We start from the raw sequence: 10,896 nt of genomic DNA on the forward strand, positions 1-10,896 counted from the left end.
TCAAGTACATCCTTTTCACGTTCGCTTTGTTCTGGATCGGTTTTGAAGAGATAAGCGCCAGAATGAAATTGTGCACTGCGATAAGCAGCAAATTTAATCGCACATTGCATGGGTTGCAACAGTTTTTGATCCTTATTTTTACGTGTAACAGTTTTTAAAAACCCAGTTTTCTCATCAAAAAGTAAGCGCATGTGATTATTTTCCAATTGTACATCACCTTAAAAAAGAAGTAATAATTATTAATCTGAAAACAACTAATAAATTCTATCTTACCTGCAGGTTTAGATTTCACAGTGAACTCTCCATTAGTTGTTACACTGGGTGGTGTGGTTGTATCGGTGCATTCGTCACAATAAATTGTAGCCATTGCATGTTTATAATTCACTTCATCTATTTCAACTCGATAAGTATTAAGTGATAATGCATCAAGTTGAGCCACAAACATTACTTCGTATTGACGCGTGGAGACTCGTATACGACCCGCACTGCTGCTACCAGTATTTATTCCCAAGTCATATGGATCAGTTATATTCCAGACAGGATTTATTTGTAAATGACGCAGTTCTGCTCCAAGCTCATTATATACCTTAATATTCGGCACTAACGTACGTAACGTAATGACTTCCAAACGTTTCTGTGCCAATGAATTATAAATCACAAATGATGTGGATTTTGCTTTTTCACCATTTAAGCCTAAATTAATATCTACAAAATCACTACCAATGCTATTTATACCCAGCGGTATTGGAGTTTTTCTAGGCAATTTACTAAAATTATCACGTTCCAGTTCGCTTAATAAGAAATTATGATGCGATGTACCATTCTGTATGAGTAATTCAATAGTGGATTCTTGCATTTTCACCACATCCTGTGTGCTCTCGAAGAGACGCATAGCATAGTCACGCATCACTGCTGCTTTTGAAGTTCCAGTTATGGCATCGTGATGTTGAAACAAAGCAAGATTACGGCGTGCATTTATCATTTTTTCATAATTCTTTTCAAATATTTTAATAGCGTTCTCATGGTGGAATTTCAAAGCATTGTTATAAGCTATTGTAAATAAAATTTCAGCAGCTCGTAAATTGTGTTCTAAATCCGCGCTCATTATTTTATAAAATGGACGAGTTGTATAATAACCGGACCAATAAGCAGGGCGTCCTTCAGAGAATATATCGGAATACACGAAAAAGTCACCTTTGAATGTAGGAAATGATTCAGATCTCTTACGAATTTCATTGAAATAATCTTTTGGAGTTCCTAAAATGAAGATAAGGCATTATTTAATTGTATATATTAAAGTCGTATAAAGAAATATATTTACATATATAAATTGGAAAAATAAGTATTACACATATTTTAATCGTAAAAGTAAATCGCTTAACTAATTATTATAATTATTCAATGCCCAATATATAATATAAAATATGTATAAAATTATATCTATAGCATCTCAACCATGTCGAGTAGAGTTTTAACGTTCAACTATGCTAGAGTTGATTGATTGATTGATGGAATACTTTGTTTTCACACAATACACAATGACTACTGTTGGTTTATGACAACAATTGGAAATCAATGTTTTCTTGCATTAGCTGAAAACTGAATTATTTACGTTCATGAGTAAGAATTTATTTAATAGCTAATAAAGGCTTCATGGCTCCTCTCTGAGGCTAATTATTGCCAAAATAAATATTTAATAAAAGTTGAATAAAAGAAATTAATAAGTAATGCTATTAATGGGATCATGGAGCCTCTGTTGCAGTAATGATAACCAAATAAAATTTGTAAAAAATATTTATTAAAAAGTACTGCTGCTAAAATTTCAGGACGAAGCACTTTACGAAGTATTTTAGTGTTAACTCAAATAAATAAATAAATAAATAATAAACAAATAAATCTCTAGCATTTTTGCTGACCGACATTTTAGTAATCTAAGAAGACTTATATTTATTAAAAGCTTAGATACTACCTAGAAGTAGTATCTCTTTTTTTACATTAAAAAGAGAAAAATAACACAGTTAATAGATTATAGTTATATAAAGGGAACAATATAAGCTAAAGTTGTGATGAACAGATAAAAATGTATATACATATAAGACGCTGTAATGGGTGCTGAAATTGAAATTAGCATATTTATCTTTCTAAAAACGTATCATTCTAATAAATTGGAGATACAAACAGTCGTTATGGGAATAAAAAAAAAATGACAAATGATAGTCTATATTAGGAGACGAAGTAAATAAATATAATAACAATTATTTAAAATTTAAGATAAGCATATAGGAAATAGGCTGATCATAACAGATGGAAAAAAATATGCGAATACTACATTTGTGAAAATAGTAAAACGAACTACTCATATAATTAGTTAGCAATGGATTGTGTTTAGAGAAATAATTATATGCGTTTGTGGCAACATTTTGTATCTAGTCGGTCACAATATACTAATTGGTCCGTAAAGTACAGGTTGATTTAAAAAAATATATTTAAAGGTTTTCTTTAAACTGTTTAAAAAGCTTTTTTTTAAGCAGAATATTACAATTCCAAAATGTATTTCTCTTAACTTACCGAAAGATATATCTACATTATATAACCGCTTATTGTCCATAATATGATCAATAAGTTTTTTATAATTGATATATTGCTGATCAACTTCTCGTTCTTTATTATAACGAAAATCGTCTCCAACAGGTATTAGAGCCACATTATGTGGAAATAATGACGCGGTGCGCGCATACTGCTCCAGTAATAGTTGTGCCTTTTTCTCAATATTTTCATCAGTAATAAATTCTGCTTTCACAGAATATTCTGTATATTCTCCAGGTATTTTACGAAAATCGAAATTTAAACATATATAGGGATGTGGTCCACAAGAACCTTTTATCGAATATATATCAAAAGGCATATTATGCATTAGTAGTTGACCTTGTTTGTTTGATTGAGTGCCGCCTTGTTTCTCCCAATACGGAGTCCATATAAAATCACCATTTTGTTGTCTAGCAAACCATTGCTTCCAAGCATAGTGTATACGTTGTATAATTGCACCCTCGAAATTACTACCAGACAATAAGTAAGGCACTGTGCTACCATGTCCGAATGGATCAATAGACCAACCGACAGTGGGCGTCACATTCAAATTATTGCGTAACCATTGATGACCTTCGATTAATTGATCCAACATAGCATATATGTGTACATTAGCTTCATCAGTCATAACCCAACCACCGGTAGTGATTTCTAAACGTCCTGAGTTAATAAGACGTTTAAGCGCACGTTGTTTAGTGGGATGCGCTTGATCCCACCACAATTGTAGAAAACTTATTTCAGACCAAATAAAGGTCATTTCCTTGTACTCCTGCATTTTGGTGACCATCAAATTGAGTATTTGACGTGAATCAGCTTGAAAGTAGTTAACAAATGTCTTTAACCAGCCGGGATCATTGTGAGAGTGAGGTACCACAATTATCTGTAAGGTATATTTAATGAATCACAAATTTCCAAGTTTTTAAGTTTATAACCTAGTAATTACCTTTAAAGATGGTCGCTCCTTATCACTTTTTTGTGCTTCGAAACGTTCCTCAAAGCCACGATCCCAATACTCTTTCGTGCGTATCCATTCCGGCTGTTAAAAAATTAAAATACAATTAAAAAGACCAAAAATAAAAAATAAAAAACAATAAATAAATACCTGAAAATCAAATTTTGGATATTCATCACCAGCGGTTATGTTCGTTACGCTCTCATTTAAAATATAACATTTACCGTCCCAGTTTGGATTATCGACCACCATGCCAGTCTCATCATCATTACTCACTGCTATTGACCCAACAGCACTGGACAATTGTTGCTGTTGTTTTTGTTGTAATATGACATATTTATGTTTCTCTAATGTTTCCTGATCATTAATTTTAATTTTATGCGGACTATTTTTATTAAAATGTTGCAGTGGCAAATGTAACAAGGCACCATTAGCATTGCCAGCGTTGCTGCTGGTACTTCCACTGCCACCAATTATTGTTATAGTCGCTGTTGTGTCTTTCGGTTGTAAGGTTGGCTGTCCCATGGAAATGTAGTAAAGACATAACAATATTGTGACAAATGCTGACAGTAAACCAAGGCAGCGCGCTGAACCGCGTCGAAACAATTTAAGCGACATCGTGTTGCTGCTCTATTACGGCTCTTTCTGTTGTTGCTGTTGTTGATTATGCTGTTTCTTTTGCTGTTGCTGTTGCTGTTGATACTGCAGAAGAATACTTCAGTTGCTGTTTTTACTTTTGTCTTGGGACTTAACATAAAACCATACCTTTGTGTGACTTTTGTTGGCAATCGCCTGAATTTCGATTAAGTATTTGCTTCTTTTATTCGATTTTCTGCACTCCCAAATTTATTTGTCATTTATTTTTATTCGAGATTTCTTTGTATTTCGATTATTCGTTGTTATGTTTTTGATTTTGATTTTGGTATTATTTTTTGCTTTAAATTGCCATTTTTTGTTTCTTAAATGTTGGCTTTAAGTGCTTTTTACATTTTATTTGTGTTTGTCCTGCAATTATATCTAACTGCTCTATAGCATTATCGCTTGACATTAACAAATGAATCCGATTTTGTTCCAGAATAGTCTGGATTTTATCACAATATAGTTGGCTTAGCTACCGCATTTTACCTAAAGTAGGCAAAAAAAAGCTATATTAAACTATAGAAAAAATAAATAGGTATAAAAAAAATATATTAAACTAAGTAATAGTTAAGTAAAAATCATGTGGTACTGTTTTAGTTTTTCTTTAAAGTAAAAAAGAATTATTATTCAATAATTGAGAAAAAAAAACAAATAATATATTATTGACAGTTAGAAATTACACAAAGCCAGGCTCTGAGAAGACTTTTCAAGGTACCATGGTACAATAGGACGATTGATCCGATCAAATAATACTGACTGGCTTACCAACACCGCGTTATCGAATCTCAGAATGGTTACAGCCTCCTCGGGGAGGTGTGCAGATCTGAGGTCAATTATTGCTTAGTCTGATGAAGTGGTAAACAATAATCCAGTCAAGGCGTAGAAAGGGGTTACGAAGAAACCTCGCAGTTAATAGAGAGTAAAAACGCTCAAGTGCACTGACTCAACTAGCCTCAACATAATAATAAAAATATATTATTGAAAAATCATTCCCTACTTGATAGTACTTAGATACAACAGAGATGTGCAACCTTAGAAATATGATTTTAAAGTATGTGCATCCACTAATTAATATCATCGAAAATAGTTTTACTATCAGAAGTTATAATCCATTTTTTTTTATACTCGTACCTAATATAGTTTTCATTATATTAGAACATATGTATATGTTTCACCCATAAAACAGTTATGAACAAACAAATTCAATCAATTATCTGTAATTCTTCGAATATTTCTATTAGTTACTACTCCTATTAAAAATTAATATAGCGGTTTCGAATAGTAGCAAACTACAACAACAAAAATTATTTTATATATTATTTTAATTAAATTTTGGCTAACCATATAGCTGTTTCGAGTATTGCCAAATATTGACGTTAAAATCAAATTTAATTAATCAATTAATAATAAAAAAAGTTAATAAAATTATTAAAAGCATTCAAATGTTGTGAGAGGAAGAGATCTTTAATTTTTTTTCATCCTGGGTCTCAAAAATAATATTTTATTTAAAAAAAATTAGTTAAACATGTGCAAAAATATTTTGAAACATTTGTAAAAAATTTATAAAATGTTTGACGTTTTACAAAAAAATGATGGATTATTTAATCGATGACTAAAATCTGTATATAGTCCCATTAGGCGCCTAGTTCTATAATATAAACCCAGTCACTTTTATAACCTAAAATAAGTTGATTTTTAAAATTATTATAGTAGTCAACTAATTACAATCAATTAACTCTGTCAACCGATAAATAAATTGTCAACGAATTCATTCCATGACGCCCATAAATTATTATTATCATTCATACGTCCCTAAACAGTCCTTCACACGTACTGGGTACAGTCGCTTACACGCATTGGCTACAGTCCCTCCGCTCAACTCCTAGCGCTCTACGCACAGATTATATTGTCAGTTTATTATGTTATACTTTCTTTGAACATTTTTAAAACAAATGATCGTATGTTCTATAATGTATAAACGAATCTATAAATATATAAAATGTATAAACAACGCATGTTGTTTTCAGAAAAACTTATTAAGTGGTAACAGTGCTAATAAAATAAGGTTAAATATTCAATTCTAAATGGTATACCACCATTTGTTTGCCAGTAGTGCTCAGAAGAATGAGAAAGTTCGCTTGCCAAAGATGGATACTTCAACACCACAACAATGGAAGTAATTATACATCCGCTCATTTAATTGACTTTGCTCAAGGCAATCAACTAACAGACAATCCACTGTACAGTCCTAAATTAGGATAACCAATGATTTCTACGCGTAAGTCAAAGATAAACTGATTGGAGAACAACTTTTGTTCATCTAATAGTATCATCTATAGTATTATGTTCGGGAAGTATCTTAAGCCGTAACAGAAAAAATGGAAAACAATAAATTATGACCCTTCTATAATCACTTATTGTGGTGCAATTTCATGTTTATTTGTTTAACTATACACATCAAACTTAGTTAAGAAGTAATTTATTTTTAATTTACATTTCACAAATTTAATTTTTTTATTCAAATCAACTCTATCATATTTTATAAAATTGTCTAACTTAACATATTTTGCTAAAGTTAACGTTTAATTTGTTAAGAGAATAAATTAACAATGAAATTTAAAAAGTAATTATACATAAACTGCCGTATACCTCCTAAGCAAACAACTAATAATAAAAATTTAAGCAATAAAATCAAAAAGTGTAAGTTTAAAATGGATGAACTGACAAGAGCGTACAGTCAATTAAATATAAATACTAACGTTATAGAAGAAGATACATCAGGTAGAACATGTCAAAACTACAATAACGGGAACCTGGAGATATCTAAACTAGGTACTATACCAGAGTATTCAATAGCACCAACGAGCTATGCAAATACACCGTCGAGCTGTACTGATCAAGATTGTAATATACAATGTTCACAACAAACTTATAAAGATATCACAGGAGTTGTTTCTTCCGCTGTGCAAAACAAAATCCCAATTGAAACCCTAGGACTAATGGATAACAATTTTCCTGAGCTTGACAAAATAGTTGCTGTAAGGAAAACACAAATACAATCCGGATTATCAGGTATTAAAAAAATCACATAAATTAGTTGAGTCAACTAAAGCTAAAACATATTTTTAATGAATCTAGAAATAATTTTCCGCGGATAATAAATATACTATCATTGTAGAGAAATCTGTTGATGGGATAGATATTTCGGAAGAAAAGCCAACATGCTCAATTTATACAAAACAATCAAAATATAATCATCTACAAGAAATGCCTCACTCTGACGGAACACGAAATGTCCTTACAGCGTCAGAAACTTCCCCGCTCCATATAAGTAGCACAGGTGATGGTGACGGACCTGGACCTGAACCTATTACAATTCGCAACCGATCGGGCACCAATTCATTACGCCGAAACAGTACTTCAAAAGCGTGTGCAAATTATAGTGAAATCTTTTATGGGTTTGTTACACTATTTAAGATGGACCGACGTTTTAAGAAATGGAAAACTATTTGTAATTTTTGATAAAAAATTATGATATTGTGAATAATATAATTCTTTTATGTTTGTTCCAGGTAAGGGTATTCTTAAAATAGTTGAAGATCCATGCAATAAAATGAGAAAATTAATAATGCGTAATCCTAATACGATGGTAATCGTTGTAAATCATAGAATAGATCAAGGCGTCATTTTCAAAAACATCGACACAAATGATAAACGTATTGTTTGGAGTGCATTAAATTATGTGAATAATACATTTGGATTGCGGGATATGTTGGGAATTGAGTTTCATTCTTCGTACGCACATAAGAGATTTAAACAATGTATACGGACCATTTTCAAAGAGATTGATGAAGAGGATTCTGATTGAATAAAATTATAAACCAAATTTTATTTACAATATTTATTTTGGATGTAACCGTTTTAGTAAAACTAAAAAAAAATAAAAATATGGTATTACAAAGGTAAATTTTTTTTAACAACAAAACTTGTAAAACCAATATAATAAAACTTTGTAAGAAGTAATAGGAAAACATTAATATCGACTGCTTAAATTATAAGGCAGTTATGACATATATTTATAGGTCGTGTGAAAAATGTTTGTTTTGCATTTTATTTATATAGCTAAAAAACGATGGTATATCAATGGTTGTATTGATATATACATAATATTAAAAAAACAGTTAAATCAATTAATCTTATCTAATTATCGCAATCATTATACAACATTATCCGTCAAAATTGTACCAATGAACTGATTTCTTGGTTTATTATAAATATTAATTGACATAAAGGTTGCTAAAAATTTTTTTCCCCAAGAAGATTTTTAAACCATGAAAAATTGAATATAACTTTATTCAAAAATCCTACATTAGTCACAAATTTTTCATTATTTATATACTCTTAAACTTGATATAAAATAAATCTTTTTATCTTTTATCGTAATAACACTTAATATTTGTTCCTTTAACATTATTTGGAGCATATAATCGATAAACAGGTATTTAAAAATATTCTACTCAAAGATAATCTTCAAATTATGAAACATTTAATATATCAAAATAATTTTTCTAAAAATCTTCCATTATTCACAAATTTTTATCCATTTTTATCCCTTTTATCCCTCTCCCCCCTGCTTTAACTATGCAGGAATTTATATCGTTTATTGTTTGAATATAATTTAATATGTCATAAATTTTTATCTTACTGGGTTTAAAAATTCTGTATATTTGTTCATATAACACTATTTGGAGCAAAAGACGGAGAGAACCTGGAGATATAGATTAGTGGTATGTGGACCCCGGGAAACATAGTTCCTTTACTTCTGGCAAGTGAGAACAACTAGTTCGTGGTGGTAAAGCACGTGGAGGAAATACACCGTGTACAAAAGAGGCACCTAGATGCAGGACCAAGAGCAGCGTCGTACGATTTAATCTTATAATCAGGATGTGCATGATCTGAAGCAATATCTAGTGGCGGTTCCGGATGATGTACTTCATCCTGGAAAGGGGGGATTTTTAGTGGGTCAACGATTTACGTAAACCTCGCATAAACCACAGAAAGATGTTTCTGAAGATATGTGTAAGCAATTTTTATTCCCCAGCCTCGAAAAAAAAATTATTTTTATTACTATTAAAATTATTAATTTTATTATTATTATTATTAATTGTATTATTATTATTAATTTTATTATTACTATTTATTTTATTATTTTTATTAATTTTATTATTAGGGAGAATTTTATTAGGAAAAGTGTTTCCAACAAAGTAAAAATTATTCTATTTATTTCTTTTTTTCACTAAAAACACTTTCCATATTTTATAGGTTTTCTGATATCTGCTGCACTACTTCGCGAACATCTTGACAGTGTTAATAAAGCCTTTTTCCTACTACGTGAGTAAAGGGTTATAAGAGGTTTGCTCTGAAATATTTATTGCTAAGAGTTGAAGACCTGCATGCAAAGTTCAAGAACTCGAAGATTTGCCCCAAGTGCTGTACACTCTCCACGGTCATTTTGTGGAAATTAAATGTTTAACAAGGAGGCTTTCTAAATGCTTAATGGTTAAAAATGACTTCTTTAGTAATTGACTACTTCTTATTAATAACCAGAAAAAATTACTATTTAATTGTTTTGCTCCACTTACTGCAGCATTCTCCTTTTAAGACATTTCAATAAAATTGAGCAAATCGCTTTAAATGGATTACTAGCTATCACTAATACTTTTCTGAACAACTTAATAGCTTGGCTTGATGTGCTAATGGCTTACTGGCTTTTGACTTAATAAATTAAAAAGTAAAACTGCAGTATTACTTTCAAGAGTCATCGGCGTTTTTGTACATAATCTGGAGCGGTAATTGAAATCTTAATGAGTTTTTACCAATTCTGCAATTATTTTCGGTATTGCACTACGTTGTACGTAATGAGCGAACGTTTCATAGATAGCAATTATATATAATCTCTGTGTGTAATGAGCATTAAGGAATTATTTATTTAATTATTATTAAAATAAGGCAAATTACTCATTTCCCACACTTAAATGATTTTATATGACACAGTTTTGCCACAATAAAAGTAAAAGAAAAAACTCATTATTCCAAAATGAGATTGACAGCAATAAAAACAATACAGCCTCATACAATATAAACCGGGGTTCAATGCACGTACAATTGCCCCATTGACTTACTGCTTCAGCAAAGTAGAATACTTTTTATTATGTATATTTTGTGTCTGTGAGTAGTTAAGTCTATTAACACTTAAATGCTAATTACAATGGACTTAAGCGCAGCTCCACACAGTTGAGCCAACTAAATTGAAAGTAATTTAAATGTGTTTTTTTTTTCAATTCTACGAGAAGTGAAAATTTGTTCAAACCATTTTTGGTCTTTGCATGGTTAATGCCATTCACTTCACTTCACTCCAGTTCCCTTCACTTGACTTTCTATGCCGGTAATTGTTTTTGGTGCAATTGTTAGTGCTATTGTTGCTGATGATATTGCTTCTGTTGCTGTTGTTGTTTGAAAACATTTTGTATCGTTGTTCTTGCTGTCGCTGACAGTTTGAAGTTCTTTCAGCAACGCAACTCATATTTCAGTTGCCAACTTTAACAATGAGTGCCTCCACGTACACTTGTCTCGTCCGAACCCATTATTGCGGTTAAGCGCGACTCTTATACAAAACGGTTTTCCACCCCATTTATGCTCCTAACGGTAGAGAGACACGG

The 10,896-nt window shown here is 31.0% G+C and overlaps 2 protein-coding genes across 2 annotated transcripts in view; one reads left to right on the top strand and one right to left on the bottom strand.

The window, feature by feature from the left end:
• LOC119675786 (alpha-mannosidase 2x-like) overlaps nt 1-4,455 on the bottom strand; it is a 37,266-nt gene extending 32,811 nt beyond the window's left edge. Inside the window, exons 1-5 of the mRNA XM_038086996.1 lie at nt 3,689-4,455; nt 3,530-3,622; nt 2,569-3,466; nt 274-1,257; nt 9-217 (exon numbers count right to left, since the gene is read on the bottom strand). Of these exons, the coding sequence (XP_037942924.1) occupies nt 9-217; nt 274-1,257; nt 2,569-3,466; nt 3,530-3,622; nt 3,689-4,156 (2,652 nt within the window). The 5' untranslated portion in view covers nt 4,157-4,455. The remainder of the gene's footprint in view (nt 1-8; nt 218-273; nt 1,258-2,568; nt 3,467-3,529; nt 3,623-3,688) is intronic.
• A 2,288-nt stretch (nt 4,456-6,743) lies between these two features.
• LOC119682489 lies at nt 6,744-8,090 on the top strand. The gene is made up of 3 exons (XM_038095940.1): nt 6,744-7,249; nt 7,356-7,688; nt 7,750-8,090. The coding sequence occupies exons 1-3, from the start codon at nt 6,889-6,891 to the stop codon at nt 8,043-8,045; spliced, it is 990 nt and encodes a 329-aa protein (XP_037951868.1). The 5' UTR covers nt 6,744-6,888; the 3' UTR covers nt 8,046-8,090.
• The last annotated feature ends 2,806 nt before the right edge of the window (nt 8,091-10,896 follow it).

This window comes from Teleopsis dalmanni, chromosome 2 (assembly GCF_002237135.1).
Source record: "Teleopsis dalmanni isolate 2A chromosome 2, ASM223713v2, whole genome shotgun sequence".
NCBI classification, from domain to species: Eukaryota; Metazoa; Arthropoda; class Insecta; order Diptera; family Diopsidae; genus Teleopsis; species Teleopsis dalmanni.